This window comes from Ornithorhynchus anatinus, chromosome 2 (genome assembly GCF_004115215.2).
Source record: "Ornithorhynchus anatinus isolate Pmale09 chromosome 2, mOrnAna1.pri.v4, whole genome shotgun sequence".
Classification (NCBI taxonomy): domain Eukaryota; kingdom Metazoa; phylum Chordata; class Mammalia; order Monotremata; family Ornithorhynchidae; genus Ornithorhynchus; species Ornithorhynchus anatinus.
In genome coordinates this window covers 52,683,455-52,700,657 of record NC_041729.1, presented here as the reverse complement: position 1 = coordinate 52,700,657, position 17,203 = coordinate 52,683,455, and the positions used below count along the sequence as shown (strand labels likewise).

Below are 17,203 nucleotides of genomic sequence, written 5' to 3'. Positions count from 1 at the left end.
TACTGTGTGGAAGAAGGCACTGGTAAACCACTTCTGCATTTTGACCAAGAAAATTGTGAGGATCCACTACCAGAACGATTGCAGATGGAGGTGGGGCCTTCCGGGAGTGATGTGTCAATGTAGTCACTGTGGGTCAGAAATGACTTGCCAGCATAAGGCAAAAGGGCCCAGGAAATGTATCCCATCTAGGGGCTGTCAGTGCTGCTCCAATAATAATAATAATAATGATATTAATTGTGGTATTTGTTAAGTGCTTACTTTCTGCCAGGCACTGTACTAAGTTCTAGGGAAGATACAAACAAATAGGGTTGGAGCCAGTCCCTATCCCACATGGGGCTCACAGTCTCAATCCCCATTTTACAGATGAAGTAACTGAATCAGAGAAGCGAAGTGACTTGCCCAAGGTCACACACAGCAGCCAATTGGCAGAACCGGAATTAGAACGCAGTTCCTTCTGACTCCCAGACCCGTGCTCTATCCACTGGGCCATGCTGCTTTCCAATCCGATAGGGCTTTCCAAGCCACGGACAAGAATGTCCCCAGGGAGACCCTCCCTTCACATGCCAAAGACTGTCATCTGGCCCAGCCCCAGGAACACCAGCTGCATTATGTTGGACTAATTACTTCCTGACTGTTCTGAGTTAATTAAGTTTCCCCAGAGAGCATAATGATCTCTGGAAATGCAAGATTCAAGTTTCCCAGAATGGACAAGAATCCACTGAATATCTAAACAATCCAGCAGTGGTATCAGAAGCAGCTTGGCTTAGTGGATAGAGCCCGGGCTTGAGAGTCAGAAGGACCTGGATTCTAATCCTACCTCTGCCACAAGTCTGCTGTGAGATCTTGAGCAAATCACTTCACTTCTCTGTCTCTCAGTTTCCCCATCTATAAAATGGGGATAAGAGTATGAGCCCCATAAGGGACAGGGACTGTGTCCAACCTGATTAACTTGTATCTACCCCAATGCTTAGAACAGTGCTTGGCATATAGTAAGCACTTAAGTACCATTATTATTATTATTATCTATTCAACTCTTACTGGATGCTGGTGGCTGTTCTAAGCATTTGGGAGACATGATCCCTGCCCTTGGGAAAGTAAAATAGACATGATCCCTGCTCTCGAGTAGTTTACAATCTAGATGAATTGGTCACAGACCCTCCCCATCCCTCGCAGTTTTGCACACACACAAATACACATTGTATTGTACACTGCCAAGCGCTTAATATAGGACTCTGCACATAGTAAGCGCTCAGTAAGCACCAATGACTGATTCACACAATAAATGAGGTAAGAAATGTGAGAAGGGAATCAAAGCATTATACAAAAACCAAGGCATTCTCTTCTTCCAACTGCCCAGATTTCACTCCTAAAGAATTTGACTCTGGGGTGTGATCCAGTGCCCATGTTTTTGTCTCTAACTTGTAGCAGTTTGGGGGTGGGGAGGGGAGGTAGAAAAAGTGAGGAGGGGCAATACCTACCCTCCCCCCACAACAGCCAGCCAATAAAGCAGTCAGCCTGACCAGGGTATGAGCCCTGGCATTTCTCATTCAGTCAGCTCTAGCAGTATGGAGCTTAGCTAAAGCCTTTTAATAATAATAATTAATAATTATGGTATTTGCTAAGTGCTTACTACATGCCAAGCACTGTTTTCAGCGCTGAGGTAGAAACAAGGTAATCAGGTTGGACACGGTCCCTGTCCCACATGGAGCTCACGGTCTTAATCCCCTGTTGACAGATGAAGTTAAGTGACTTGCCCAAAGTCACACAGCAGACAAGTGACGAAGTCGGCGTTAGAACACACATCCTTCTCTCAGCTTCCTAGGCATTAAAGTACATGGGGCTGGAGACCGAGAGTGAAGAAAGTGCAGTTGGGAAGAAAGTGGACTAATGGAAAAAGTTCAGGCTGGGGAATCAGGAGGCCTGGATTTGTTGGCAGGGAACGTCTCCGCTAATTCTGTTGTACTGTGTTTTCCCAAGCACTATGTACAGTGCTCTGCAAATAGTAAATGCTCAATGAATACCACTGATTGACTGACTCTACTACCAGCTCCACCCTTTGCCTGCTGAGTGACTAAGGGCAAGTCACCTCACTTCTCTGTGCCTCCATTTCTTCATCTGTAAAATGGGGATTAAATACCTGTTCTCTCTCCTACTTAAACTGGGAGTCCCATGTGGGGCAGGGACTCTGTTCAAGCTGATTATTTTGTACCTATTCCCACACATAGTACAATGCTTAACAAATAAGATTATTATTATTATTATTATTATTAGGGCTGTATGGAACCTCTTTAGACACCAGGTCCATGGACAGATTTCCCCCATTTGATATTTCCCTCCTTCTCTGAAGCCCTGGCTTTAGATGGAGCAAGAGCAGACTATAGCTGTTCGTTGACTGCCTAACCCCGGTGTACTGCAGGTATAGGCAGAGAAGCAGTGTGGCACAATGGAAAGAGCACAGGCTTTGGAGTCAGAGGTCATGAGTTCAAATCCCAGCTCTGCCACTTGTCAGCTGTGTGACTGTGGGCAAGTCACTTAACTTCTCTGTGCCCCAGTTACCTCATCTGTAAAATGGGGATTAAGACTGTGAGCCCCACGTGGGACAACCTGATTCCCCCGAGTCTACCCCAGCGCTTAGAACAGTGCTCTGCACATAGTAAGCGCTTAACAAATACCAACATTATTATTATTATAGGGTCGCTCTGAAAATCAGAGATCTGACATAGCCAGCAGTTAGACTACCTTTCTTCATCCCCCGTCCCAGCCCCACAGCAGTTATGTCCATATCTGTAATTTATTTATTTATATTAATGTTTGCAATTTTATTTCTTTGTATTGATGTCTGTCTCCCCTCCTCTAGACTATAAACTCATTGTGAACAGGGAATAATAATAGTAATAATGGTATTTATTAAGTGCTTACTATGTGCCAGGCACTGTACTGTGGATACAAGCAAATCGGGTTGGACACCATCCCTGTCCCATATGGGGCTCACAGTCTCAATCCCTATTTTACAGATGAGGTAAGTGAGGCACACAGAAGCGAAATGACTTATCTAAGGCCACACAGCAGACAAGTGGCAGAGCTGGAATTAGAACCCATGATCTTCTGACTTCCAGGCCCCTGCTCTATCCACTATATCAAACTGCTTCCATTCCAGGGACTATCACTGTTCATTGTATTGTACTTTCCCAAGCGCTTAGTTCAGGCTCTGCATACAGTGAGCACTCAATAAATGCAATTGAACAAATGAGTGAATGAATGAACGTCTCCCCACTTCTAGACTGTGAGCTCATTGTGGACAGAGAATGTGTCTTTTTTTGGTTGTATTATACTCTCCCAAACACTTAGTACAGTGCTCTGCACAAAGTGCTCAATAAATTGCTATCGTTTTTGTCTGTCTCCCCCGATCAGACTGTAAGCCCGTCAGTGGGCAGGGACTGTCTCTATCTGTTGCCGATTTGTACATTCCAAGCGCTTAGTACAGTCCTCTGCACATAGTAAGTGCTCAATAAATACTATTGAATGAATGAATAAATAGCGCTGAATGAATTAAGTTAGGTAAGCACAGGCTCCCTTTATGTTGGAGGAAAGTTCCAGCAGCATATGGGGAAGCTGTGGGAGCTGAGAGCTCGGGAGGGGACCCGAAGCTACCTGACAAAGAACTTCTGTTGTAATAAAACCCTTTATCTGTTGTTACATGAACCCCGCGTTGCCTGACTAAATGATTAGAGAATTCACTCAACGCCAGAGCCGGGTCGGCAGTCTGAATGATGTGAGGGAGATCATTCATGTCGAGGGGCCCAGAGACTCAAGAAGCCCCCTCCTGAGAAGCAGCATGAGGTAGCGGATACAACACTGGCCTGGGAGTCAGAAGGTCATTGGTTCTAATCCCGGCTCTGCCACTTTTCTGCTACATGACCTTAGGTAAGTCACTTCACTTCTCTGTGCCTCAGTTACCTCATGTGTAAAATGGGAATTGAGACTGTGAGCCCCATGTGGGACAGGGACTGTGTCCATCCCGATTTGCTTGTATCCACCCCAGAGCTCAATACAGTTCCTGGCACACAGCATTATTATTATTTTTATCCCAAAGCTTGTTAGCCTGTACGGCAATGCCAGTGAACCTCAGAGCAGGAGAAAAGACCAGTAAAGCCTGATCCACATTCTTTAATTCTGACATTAGTGACTACCTTTCTTGTCACAATGGCAATTATAAGCAGGGCTCCTTGCCTGTGGGTAAAGCACAAGGGTGAGAGTCAGAAGACTTGGGTTCTAATTTTGGCTCCACTTGTCCCTGCTGGGTGATTATGAATGAGTCGTGTCACTTCCCTGGGCCTCAGTTTTCCCATCTGCAGAATGGGGATTGAATATCTCTTCTCTCTTCCTCTTAGACTGGGAACATCATGTGGGATAGGTGCTCTTCCAATCTGAATGTCCTGAATCTATCCCAATGTTTAGCACAGTGATTGGCTCCTAGAAAGTGCTCAGCAAATGCCATTATAATTAATAGCAATACCAGTATTTAGGATTTAAATACTACTAAAAATAAGCACAACCATGTAAAATTTGAGAAGGGGGGGATTTATTTTTTTTAATTCCCAACCCCTAAAAGTGCCCTGATGTGTCCTTTGAAATCCTGATGTACTGACTCCTGCTGCTGTTTTTTTTTTTAATTTAAGTTTTTATGTGGTACTTGCTAAAAACAAGTTTAGTTGACACAGTCCCTACGTCATATGGGCTCACAGTCTAAGTTGGAGGGAGAATTTAATCCCCATTTTACAAATGAGGTAACTGAGGCACAGAGAAGTTAAATGACTTGCACAAGGTCACACAGCAGTCACTCTGGGGAGGCAGGATTAGATCCCAGATCCTCTGACTCCCAGGCATGTGCTCTTTCCACTAGACCATGTTGCTTCCTGCTTCTTACAATTGCACACTTTCAGCTGGATTGCAACCCCTGCACAGTCTGGTTTACAGTTTGAGATTTTGATGCAGGCACCTCACCTTCCTCCCAGTTTACTTTAAAAAAAAATTAATAAAATAAAAAAAATCTGCTGCCTCTGACTTCCCTTGGGATATGGGAATTTCATGACATAAAGCCAAGCAAAGTCTAGCCTTACCGTAACTGCAAGTCGATTCTATCTCCGAGCACGTTTGACAGTTGATCGTGACAAGATTTTAGCAAATCCGCCTCCTGCAATGCAAAATGCCTGTCAGTGTGGCCGTTCTCTCTGTAGTCTCTGGCCCTCTCCTCCGCCACCGCCTCAGTGCTCTTCTCATTGTCCCTCTGGACGTTAAAGTCAGGCGACCCGAAAAAAATCCAGAACGTTTTTCTCCCCGACTCCTTCTTGGGTCTGCTCCGATAGGTACCTTAGCTGCATTGCCTTCACAGCCACCACAGGGAAACATCGCACGGGGCCAATTAATGACCCAATCTGAGGCAAGAGCGGAGACCAGATGGACCCATAATTTCAGAAGAAGTGGCTTGACAGCAGTTCTCAGGCCTGCCAAGCAAACTGAAGCACTGAACTGAGTCACTCTGTGGCTCTACCTCAGTCCCTTTTCTCTCAGAACTGCTTGCTGACTTTTCTGTAGTCTAAGGATTAAGGGCTCCTTGGATCTTTTATTCTATTGAGGGAATTGGGTGGGGAAAGGCAGATATTCCCACCTCCCTTCCTCTCAGCCGGTACCAAGGATGTATCCTTTAACTGATCGCCGTTCCATGGAATGATCCATCGGTACAAGAAGCCTGACAAGCCAACCAGAGACTCTGTGGGGGATGTCTTCAGTTACAACATGGCTGAGCCGTGGAGGTTCATGGGAGGGGCTTCCTCTACACTGTCACAAACCAAGTCCTGCTGTTACGGCTTAAAGAGGAAGAGTTAAGTAATGGCCAAGAGGAATTTGACACAGCCTCTCACAAAATCAGAAAGTCATGAACCTTTAGCTCAAAGGGGCCGCAAGTGATTATAAGCAAAGTATATTTGGTCTGTTCGCTTGGAGGGAAATTCTAGGTGAGGTCATCGGGGACCTCATGCCTTGAATGAATAAAATGTGATTGTCCAAGGGGTTGTTCTTTATTACTTGTTGGGCGGAGGGTCCGGCCGTTTGGTTTCTATTGACCTGGACTGGGATTTCGTGGCTCTTCCTAAAGAGTTGCTGCGATCTCGCTCCCTGCTTTGATGTCCACCTGGGCCAATATGGGATTGGATCTGTCTGCCCTCACGCCGGCAGTGCTCAAATGGGCCACTGCTGCAATCAGTGGTATTTACTGAGTGCTAAATATGTGCAGAATACTGCACCAAATCCTTGGGAAAGTACAACGTGGCTCAGTAGAAGCAGCGTGGCTCAGTGGAAAGGGCACGGGCTTTGGAGTCAGAGGTCATGAGTTCAAATCCCAGCTCTGCCACTTGTCAGCTGTGTGACCGTGGGCAAGTCACTTAACTTCTCGGTGCCTCAGTTACCTCATCTGTAAAATGAGGATTAAGACTGTGAGCCCCACGTGGGACATCCTGATTCCCCTGTGTCTACCCCAGCGCTTAGAACAGTGCTCGGCACATAGTAAGCGCTTAACAAATACCAACATTATTATTATTATTATTACAACAGAATTAGTAGATTTCTTCCCTGCACAGAATGAGCTTACAGTCCAGAGGGGGGAGACAGGCATTACTATGAATAAATAATTTAGAATATATACTTAAAAGACATTTAATAATAATAATAATTATGGTATTTGTTAAGTGGTTACTAAGTGCCATGCACTGTTCTAAGCGCTGAAGTAGGTACAAGGTCATCAGATTATCGCATGTGGTGCTCACAGTGTTCACCCCCATTTTACAGATGAGGGAACTGAGGTCCAGAGAAGTTAAGTGACTTGCCCAAGGTCACAGAGCTGACAAGTGGCAGAGCCTGGATTAGAACCCACGACCTCTGGCTCCCCAGTCCGTGCTCTTTTCACTGAGCCACGCTCCTTCTCTAGACAAGTGCTGTGGTGGTGGGGGTGGGGCGAATATCAAAGGTACGAAGGTGAGTGAGAAATTGAGGGGAGGGATGAGAGTCAAAAATGTTTGGAACTGGTAAAGGACTTCTGTAGCCTGATAATTTTTTTTTTTTGGTACTAGTGTACAAGGCTGCTCTATCTACTTGACCCCCACAAAGCTCAGCCCTTAAGGGTTTGATCAGTTGTTGTTTTTTTGAGGTTCCTCTGACAGGAAGACTGTGTTTCTCTGCCCCCTGATCACCTGCTCAGAATCTATTTTTGCAACTTTACTTCTGCTCATCCTTTTCCCAAACATGTCCGCTGAACTGGTAACGGAGCCAGACATCCTGTGTTTTGTTCTCAGTGTTTAGTTTAGCCTCGGCCGTCTCTTTCTCTCGGTTTGCTGGGTAGGATTTTTACCTTGATGAGATGTTTCTCCACATCGTCGTGCACCAAGTCGATGCCGATCCGCTTCTCGCGATGGTATAGGCACTCTAGGGCCACCTGTGAAGAGTAAGAAGGAGAGAGGCAGACGGTGTTCTCTCCGCATCACTAAATTTAAACCCACACACGGGCTCGGATGAGTCACTTTTACGTTGGCAGAGTTTCGCTATTTTCAGTCAGAAGATCCCGTCCTTCAGGTTAACATTCATGTTGGTTTAAATCTGAATTCCTCTGCTGACGGTTATTACACATCCAGATCATGGAGGAGATCAAAGACAACCCATTTGGTTGGTGAGCTTTCAAAAATACCAAATGGATAACTCCAAGATACAAACCAAGGGTGAGGGAAGTGACAATCCAGCCCCTCCTCCTCCTCACCACCTCCTTGGGAGTTTTTGTGTTTGTTTAGTTTTGGAGTTTTTTATGGTATTTGGTAAGTGTTTCCTATGTGCCAGGAACTGTACTAAATGCTGGGGTGGATACAAGCTAATCAACGTAGAAATAGTCTGTTTCCCACAGGGGGCTCACAGTCTTATTCCCCATTTTACAGATGAAGTAACTGGAGCCCAGAGAAGTTAAGTAACTTGCCCAAGGTCTCACAGCAGAAGAGTGGGAGAACCAGATTTAGAACCCAGGGCCTTCTGACTCTCAGGCCCGTGGTCTATCCACTGAGCCACACTCCCTTTCCAGTGATCTCTAGCCAAATGAAATCCTTGGAGAGAGAAATTGGAGAATTACCCTGTGTTCTCTGTCTCTTGTCTGGAAACCACATTTCTTCCACTTGGTAGTAGTGGTAGTTATCATATTTATTAACTGCCCACTCGGTGTAGAGAATTGCACTAAGCATTAGGACAAAAATATGCAGGCGAGAATTAGACATGGTCCCTGGCCCTCTTGGGGCTCACAGGCTAAAGACCAGATCTGGTTGTTAGTCATCATCATCATCATCAATTGTATGTATTGTGCACTTACTGTGTGCAGAGCACTGTACTAAGTGCTTTGGGAGCACAACACAACAAAAATAGCCTGCCTGTCTTCATATCCTGCTGGGCCAGTGGGGGATTGGGTCCGTCTGCCGTCACCAACAGTCTTTCAACGGGCTACTGCTGACATCAATGAATCAACTGTATTTCATTCAGTAGTATTTATTGAGCGCTTACTACGTGCAGAGCACTGTACTAGGGAAGCAGTATGGTCTAGTGGATAGAGCATGGTCCTGGGAGTCAGAAGGACTTAGTTTCTAATCCTAGTTTCACCACTCTCTGCTGCCTGACCTTGGGCAAGTTACTTCACTTTTCGGTGCCTCAGTTACCTCAAGAGGATTAGGACCGTGAGCTCTTTGTGAAAAACTGTTTCCAACCCAATTACCTTGTATCTATCCCAGTGCTTAGTATGGTGCCTGGCATATAGTAAGCACTTAACAAAAACCACAATCATTATTTTTATCACAATGCAACAGACTACAATAGAACTATTTCTCAAAAAAAAAGTAATTTCTAGGAGGGCAAGACATTAGGCATGAGAAAGCAAGAGGTATGAGCTTTCTAAATGAATAAATCCCGTTTCTGGACCTGGGGCCGATATGGACCAGAAAGTGGCTCTTGGTTCTGTTGATACCTCGTCACTAAAAAATGACAGCTCAGTGATTAAAAATTCAAGTTAGACCAAAGGGCTGATGAGTGAGGGCCTGACAAAGAAAGGTGTGGAGGCCAAAAGAATGTTAATTGACACTTTTGCCTGAGTGATCATCGTCACAACAGGGAAGAGAATGGAGAGAAGTGATTGATAGTTGAGGATGAGGGGAATGCCACACCCTCATCTAATGATTTGCTACCATTCCCATTTTGGTTCCTCCTCTCATTTTTGTTCCCCTCTCCTGTGGCCAGGAAGGCAAGCAGGTTGGGGAGCTAGGGGGTGGGGCTGGCAACTGAGAGGGAAGGATTACCAGAATCCCCCAAGACATCAGCTCTCAAACCGAACTGCGGAGCATTGCTGGTGGAAATCCAGACATCTGTCTAACCCTTTCCACCAGAAATTCATTCTTACCTACTCCAATTCGGCCCTCTCTTCTACCCGACAACAATACTTCTCCTTCCTAATTTACTTCCACACCCACTTTTCCTGCTATCTGTTCGGATATTAAACTCCCTTCTCAAAACTTCCTGTTCCCCCTCCACCACCAGCTCTTTTCCTTAGTAACATGGCCACATGCTTCTTCAACAAAATTGAAACCATTATTTTAGACTATAAGGTCATTGTGAGCAGGGAATTTGTCTACCAACTCTGTTATTACTCTCCCAAGCACTTAGCATAGTGCTCTGCACACAGTAAGCACTTAATAAATATGTCTGATTAATAGATTGATCAGGTATGATCTCCTTAAAATCTCTCCTGCTCCTCTCCAATCTCCCTTCCTCCTTCACCGTCTTCAACTTTCCCTATATTCCCTGCAGTATCTCAAGATGAGATCTCTCATCTCCTCTCTAAATCTACCCCCTCCATCTTGGCTTCTGTCCCCATTTTAAAACATTAGACTCTCTTCCCTTCTTCCCTCCTTGCCTATTATCTTCTGCTGTTCACTCTCCATTGGTTTCTTCCCCACTGCTTTCAAACTTGTTACATATCCCCTATCCTAAAAAAAAAAATACCTTATCTTGACCTCTCCCTCCAGATATCGCCCTACCATTTCTCTCCAGACTTTTTGAGAGAGTTGTTTACACCCCGTCTCCTCTTTCTCTCCTATTCTCTGGCTTCCTCTCCCTTCACTCCACAGAAACAGCCCTCTCTAAGGTAACCACTGACCTTCTTATCACCAAATCTTACAGCCTTTACTCTATCTTCAAATGCCATCATTATTATTAATACTCCTAGAACTCTCAGCTGCCTTCGTCACTGTAGACCACCATCTCCACATTGAACCTTCATGCAGCCTTGGCTTGGCTGATACGGTCCTCTCTTGGTTCTCCTCCTATCTTTCTGATCCCTCCTTCTCAGTCTGTTTTGCAGGCTCCTCCTCTGCCTACCACCCTCTGACGGTGGGGGTCCCTTAAGGCTCAGTTCTAGGTCCCTCCCTATTCTCCATCTACACCCACTCCCTTGGAGACCTCATTTGCTTCCAAGACTTCAACTACCATCTCTAAGCAGATTATTCCTAAATCTACATCTACAGCCCTAACCTCTCTTTCTCCGAAATCTCCCATTTCTTCCTGCCTTCAGGGCATCTCTACCTGGATCTCCTGCCAACACCTCAAAGTTAGCAGGTCTGAAACTTGACTCTTTATCTCCCACCCAAACTCTGTCCTCCCCATGTCTTTCCCATGACTGTAGGCAGAACCACAATCTTTCCCATCTCACAAGTCCATAAGCTTGGTGTTATTCTTGACTCATATCTCTCATTCAACCCATATATTCAGCTGTCCCCAAATCCTGTCAGATTTATCTTCACAACATCGGTAAAATCCACCCTTTCCTCTCTATTGTTACCAGGCTGATTGAAGCACTTATCCTATCCGGCCTTGATTACTACATCTGTCTCCTCGCTGACCTCCCTGCCTCCTGATTCTCCCCACTCCAGTCCATATTTACTCTGGTGCGTGGATCATTTTTTTAAAAAAAGTTCAGTCCTTGTTTCCCCACTCCTCAAGAATCTCTGATGGTTGCCGCTCCACCTCAGCGTCAAACAGAAATTCCTTACCATCAGCTTTAAAGCACTCAATCAGCTCATCCTTTTCTATCTCACCTCACTACCTCCCACTACTGCTTCTCTCATGTCAGCCAACTCACTGTACCCTGATCACATCTCTGTTGCCACCAATCCCTTTTCCACATCCTCCCACTGGCCTGGAACTCCCTCCCCGTTCCATATACGTCAGACCACCACTGTCCCCACAAACTTATTAAAATTACATCTCCACCAAGAGGCCTTCCCTGATTAAACCCTCTTTTCCCTGGCTCCCTCTCCCTTCTGTCTCGTTTATGCGTTTAGAGCTGTGACTTCTGGACATCTGATATTCGCCGCACCCTTAACCTCACAATGCTTATGTAAATATCTTTAAATTATATATTATAAATTGTTTATTTATATTAGTGTCTATCTCCCCCACGTTGACTGAAGGTCATTATGGGCAGCAAATGAGTCTTCCAACTCTGTTGTATTGGATTCTCCCAAGTGTTTAGTACAGTGGTCTGCACATAGTAAGCGTTCAATAAATACCACTGAGGATGAGGTTGGTGATGATGATGATGATGAAGAATTGTGTAGAAATCTGAGACAACTTGAAGTCATGCAAAGGAACCTGTTCCATAGAGCTACTATTAGAAGTAGCATGGTCTAGCAGATAGAGCACGGGCCTGGGAGTCAGAAAGACCTGGGTTCTAATTCTGTCTCCATCTCTTATCTGCTGTGTGATCTGGGCCAGTCACTTCACTTTCTCTGCGCCTCAGTTACCTCATCTGCAAAATGGGGTTTAAGGCTGTGAGCCCCTTGTGGGACAAGGACTCTGTCCAACCGATTCGCTTGTATCTATCCCAGCGCTTAGCATTCATTCAATCATTCATTCATCAAGTCAATCGTATTTATTGAGCAGGTGTTTACTGTGTGCAAAGCACTGTAAGTGCTTGGATGAGTATAATAAAACAGTAAACAGACACATTCCCTGCCCACAATGAGCTTAGTACAGTGTCTGGCACTTAGTGAGCCCTTAACAAATACCACATGTATTATTATTATTATTATTAAGAAGAACAAGTGAACTTTCCTCTCTCCCTTTTCCCTCTCTCCCTCCCTGGCTCCCCTTCTTTGCTCACCTGCAGTGGCTTCTCCACCTGTTTAGCCCCACACTCCAGTCGTTTCTTGGCCACTTCCAGGGCCCGAGTCTCAGTGAGCAGGCGTTCCAGCTCGTAGTTCAGCTCACACTTCCAGAAGTTGATGTCCGACAGCCGCTGCCCCAGGGTCCGGCAGGAGCTCTCCTCCATCTGGCGGGTCAGCTGTTCCTTGTCGTGCATCAACCTGAGGGAGTCGGCTGATATCTTGCCTGCCAACTGGAAGGAGGCATCAGACCTCTGAAAGTGAGTCAGGTTGGACCTTTCCCAATCTTGAGGGGTGTAGCGGGAAAAGAGGGATGTCCGTAGGGAAGGCAGGATGGTGGGGGGGCTTGGGGGACCCTGGTTGGTATGGGCCTCATCCTGACGGGGCTGAGCCCCGGAAACCCGGGAAAGCAAGGTGGGTTTCCAGGAGCTGGGGCGGTGGGAGCCCGAAAGAGAGTAAGGCTGGTAGCTCTCTTGGGTGATGGAAGTGGGGGGCTGGTCAGTCCCTGGGCTGTTCTTCCTTGGAGCGCAGTAGCTAGCAGTCTGAGTGGTGCCAAGAAACTCCATCTTCCTCCATGGGGTCCACTCCCTGAAACCTTCTGTGGGGGTCCCCCGAGGCCTCAGAACCTCTGCATGGTTCCTTATTGGAAGGGATGGGAAGAACCTCTGTGACTCAGAGCTGTTGTCATAAAGTCCTTGGCCCATTCATGGGAATGTCAGCAGATCGGCTGGACCCAGAGCAGCCTGGACTAGTGGACATACCTTGGGTCTGGGAGTCAGAGGACCTGGATTCTAATCTGGGCTCTGCCACTTGCCTGTTTGTGACTCTGGGCAAGTCATTTCACTTCTCTGTACCTCAATTGCCTCATCTGTAGAATTGGGAGTGCTCTACATACAGTAAGCACTCAATAAATATGATCGAATGAATACCTGTTCTCCCTCCTACTTGGTCTGTGAGTTCCATATGGGACAGGGACTGTATTCCGCCTGATTGACTTGCATTTACCCTAGCGCTTAGAACAGTGTCTTTTTTTTGTAATGGCATTTGTTAAGTGCTTACTATGTGCCAGGCACCGTACTAAGCACTGGGGTAGATACAAGTTATTCAGGTTGGACACAGTCTCTGTCCCACACAGGGCTCACAATCTTAATCCCCGCTTTCCAGATGACATAAATGAGGCACAGAGAACTGAAGTGATTGGCCCAAGGTAACAGAAGATAAGTGGTAGAATCAGAATTAGAACCCAGCTCCTTCCAAATCCCAGGCCTGTGCTCTACCCACTAGGCCAAGCTGCTTCTCAGTGCTTGACAAATAGTGAGCTCTTAACACCAAAAACAAAACCCCTCTCTAAAACACCAAGTTACCATCTCCTCTTCTCTTCCCCAAACTTCGGATTCACTGTTATCTCAGCACCCTTAGAGGTTTGTTTAGGCGTTGGTGATGGTGATGAGGAGGAGATGGGGTGTTTACTCATCACTTGTTCTTCACGCCTCCTTAGATCTGTCCCAGACTCCATTCTCTAAATCCTCATCTGGAGTTTAGCAAATGGCCTTTGTATACATAGGAAATTGTGCTGGTAGAACATATTCAATATGCTTATGAAGGGCTGGATAAATTCAGGAATGAAAAATCCTTTGCTTTGGTTACTAGAGGGAATATCTGGGGAAGAAGAGGGCTTTATTAAAGATGTTGGAAGACTTAAGAAGGTTTGACCTTTCCCCCATATCCTGCCTCTGGCCTGGAATACCCTCCCTCTTGATACCCGACAGATAATCGCCACCTTCAAAGCCTCATTGAAGGCACATCTCCTCCAAGAGGCCTTCCCTGATTACACCCTCATTTCTTCTTCCCCTACTCCCTTCTGCACTTGGATTGGCACCCTTTATTCACCCCTTCCTCAGTTCCCAGTTCCCAGTATAAAGCTGTAATTTATTTATGGCTATTAATGTCTGCTTCCCCTTCTAGACCGTAAGCTCATTCATTCCATTCATTCAATCATATTTGTCGAACGCTTACTGTGTGCAAAACACTGCATTAAGTGCTTGTTGTGGGCAGAGAACGTGTCTACCAACTCTGTTGTATTGCACTCTCTCTCCCAAGCACTTAGGAGAGTGCTGTGCACACAGTGGGCTCTTGATAAACACAACTGATTGGCTGATTGATTGATTTAAATAGATTCATGGACACTAGGTCTGTGATGGGCTGTCAGCGGGAAACAATACAGAATTTAGGAGGACAGAAGTCCTAACTGTTTCCTCCAGAGGGTCAATATCAGACCAGGATAGCTGGAGTGATGGCCCATTAAACTGACTCAATAGGGCATCGTTACCTTTTTATGGGAATTTGTTAAACGATTACTAAGTGTCAGGGACTGCACTTGGCAGTGGGGAAGAAACAAGCTAATCAGGTTGGACACAGTCCCTGTCCCACATGGGGCTCACAGTCTTAATTCCCATTTTACAGATGAGATAACTGAGGCACAGAGAAGTTAAGTGATATGCACAGATCAGACAAGTGGACCCTAAGCTCGTGTGGGCAGGGAATGTGTCCGTTATATTGTTATACTGTACCCACCCAAGTCCCCTCTCAGGGTCGCACCTGAAGATTTTCCAGTCCTCCACCAGTCTCGGCTATGGGAGGGAGAGTCAGGCAGAGGCCTACCCATTCCATTCCTAGCTTGGGCAGTGGCTAGGGAGTGGAAGGCAATCTGCCACCAGTCAAAACTCACCTGTGCCGGGGAGCAGTGGCATGGGAGAGAGTCGAGGGAGGAAACTCAAGTTCACTGCGCAAAAGGAGGCAATGGAAAACCCCTTTCTGATTTTTACCAACAAAACTCTATGGATCCACTACTAGAAGGATTGCAGATGGAAAGTAGGGCGCTCTGGGAGAGATGTGTTTGTGGTGACGCTTTGGCTCGGAAACGACTCAACCACATAAGATAAGACAACACCCTCCCAAGTGCTTAGGACAGTGCTCTGTACTGTCAATATATATAGATATATTGAGATATTAATTAATATTATATTAAATATAAATAAATAAATATGATTGACTGACATGATGGAGCCTGGATTAGAAGCCAGGTCCTTCTGAATCCTAGGCCCGTGCTTTATCCATTAGTTCACACCGCTTCTCACTTATTCTTATAATAGTGATCTCTCTCTTTAGTCTGTTACAGATTTTTAAAAATACTCGGTTGCTTTTTCTTTCCCCAATGGTGAGAATTTAAATGATACCTCCATTTCCCTAACTGTTTTTAAGGTATCTGTTAAGTGCTTACTACGTGCCAGGCAATGGGATTGATACGAGCTAACTAGGCTGGACACAGTTCCTCTTCCACATGAGGCTCAGTCTTAGTCCCCTTTATATAGATGAGGTAACTGAGGCCCAAAGAAGTGAAGTGACTTGTCTAAGGTCACATAGAAGACAAGTGTTGAAGCCAGGATTCAAACCCACGTCTTCTGACTCCCAGGCCCACACTCTATCCACTAAGCCATGCTGCTTCTCTAAACACTGGGGTGCTTATGCCCAAGAATAAAGTTTTCTTTTTTAAAATCAGCCACAAAGCTCAAAATAGGGGTTACATGTGTTTTTGAAACCTCTTCCATGGCCCTTTGTCTGATTACCTTGTTGAAAAGCCAATCTCCAGCCTTGTATTAAGCACCTCACTCCACCTAATATATGCATATGTATATATATATGAAATATACAATATTATATATCATAAAGTACATATCTGTACTAATATCTGTCTCCCCGTCTAGACTGCAGGCTCATTTTGGGCAGGGAATGTGTCTGCTATATTGTTATATTGTACTCTCCCATATGTATATATATATATATATATATATATGTGTGTGTGTATGTGTGTGTGTGCCATAGTGTACTCTGTACTCTCCTAAGCACTTGGGAGGGTCTCCCAAGTGTTTAGTACAGTTCTTCACACACAATAAGTGCTCATATACAGTTGACTGACTGAAACCTGGTAGAATTTAGTACAACAGAGTTGGTAGGCACGTTACCTGTCCACAGTGAACTTACAGACCAGAGGGGGAGGCAGATGTTAATACAAATAAATACCTTATAATACGTAATTTATGTATAAGAACATAACTGCTGTGGGACTGAGGGTGGGGCTAATATCAGATGCTCAGGGTTCACAGATCTAAGTGCAGAGACGATAGAGAAGGAAGAGGGAGACGAGGGAAAAGAGGGCTTAATTGGGGAAGACCTCTTGGCGGAGAAGTGACCTTAATAAGACTTTGAAGGTGGGGAGCATGGCATGTAAGAAGAGGGAGGGAGTTCCAGGCCGGAGGGAGGATGTGGGAAAAGGGTAGGCGGTGAGATAGACGAGATAAAAGATACTAAACTGCTGATACCAGGATTCCTGCCTCCTCCGTCCAAGTCCAAGTACACTTCTTCTCTTGCTAGTCCTTTCCAAAATCCATTCATTCATTCAACTGTATTTATCCAACGCTTACCGTGTGCAAAACGGAAGCAGCATGGCGTATTGGATAGAGCACGGGCCTGGGAGTCAGAAGGTCATGGGTTCTAATCCCGGCTCCTCCACATGTCTGCTCTGTGACCTCGGGCAAGTCACTTCACTTCTCTAAAATGGGGATTGAGACTGTGAGCCACACGTAGGACAGGGACCTGATTTGCTGGTATCCACCCCAGCGCTCAATACAGTGCCTGGCATATAAGCACTTAACAAATACCAAAATTATTATTATTATTATTACACAAAGTGCTTGTGAGAGTACAGTATAACAGTCCACATCAACATCCTCCCAACCCTACCAGCAACTCCATCTATCTCCAGATCCTCTTCACATTAACACGTTAGAGAAGCAGAGTGGCCTAGTGGATGGAGCACAGAGTCAGAAGGACTTAGGTTCTAGTCCCTGTTCCACCACTTGTCTGCTGTATGACCTTGGGCAACTCACTTAACTTCTCATGCCTCAGTTGCC

General features: G+C 45.6%; 1 protein-coding gene and 1 non-coding gene across 2 annotated transcripts in view; one reads left to right on the top strand and one right to left on the bottom strand.

Moving 5' to 3' along the window:
- Window positions 1-12,857, bottom strand: part of TEKT5 (tektin 5) — a 67,098-nt gene extending 54,241 nt beyond the window's left edge. The window contains exons 1-3 of the mRNA XM_001505502.4: window positions 12,233-12,857; window positions 7,403-7,486; window positions 5,121-5,194 (exon numbers count right to left, since the gene is read on the bottom strand). Of these exons, the coding sequence (XP_001505552.2) occupies window positions 5,121-5,194; window positions 7,403-7,486; window positions 12,233-12,799 (725 nt within the window). The 5' untranslated portion in view covers window positions 12,800-12,857. The remainder of the gene's footprint in view (window positions 1-5,120; window positions 5,195-7,402; window positions 7,487-12,232) is intronic.
- A 1,956-nt stretch (window positions 12,858-14,813) lies between these two features.
- Window positions 14,814-14,951, top strand: LOC114809336. The gene has a single exon (XR_003757123.1). It is a non-coding gene; the product is annotated as a small nucleolar RNA SNORA7 (small nucleolar RNA).
- Window positions 14,952-17,203: the final 2,252 nt, after the last annotated feature.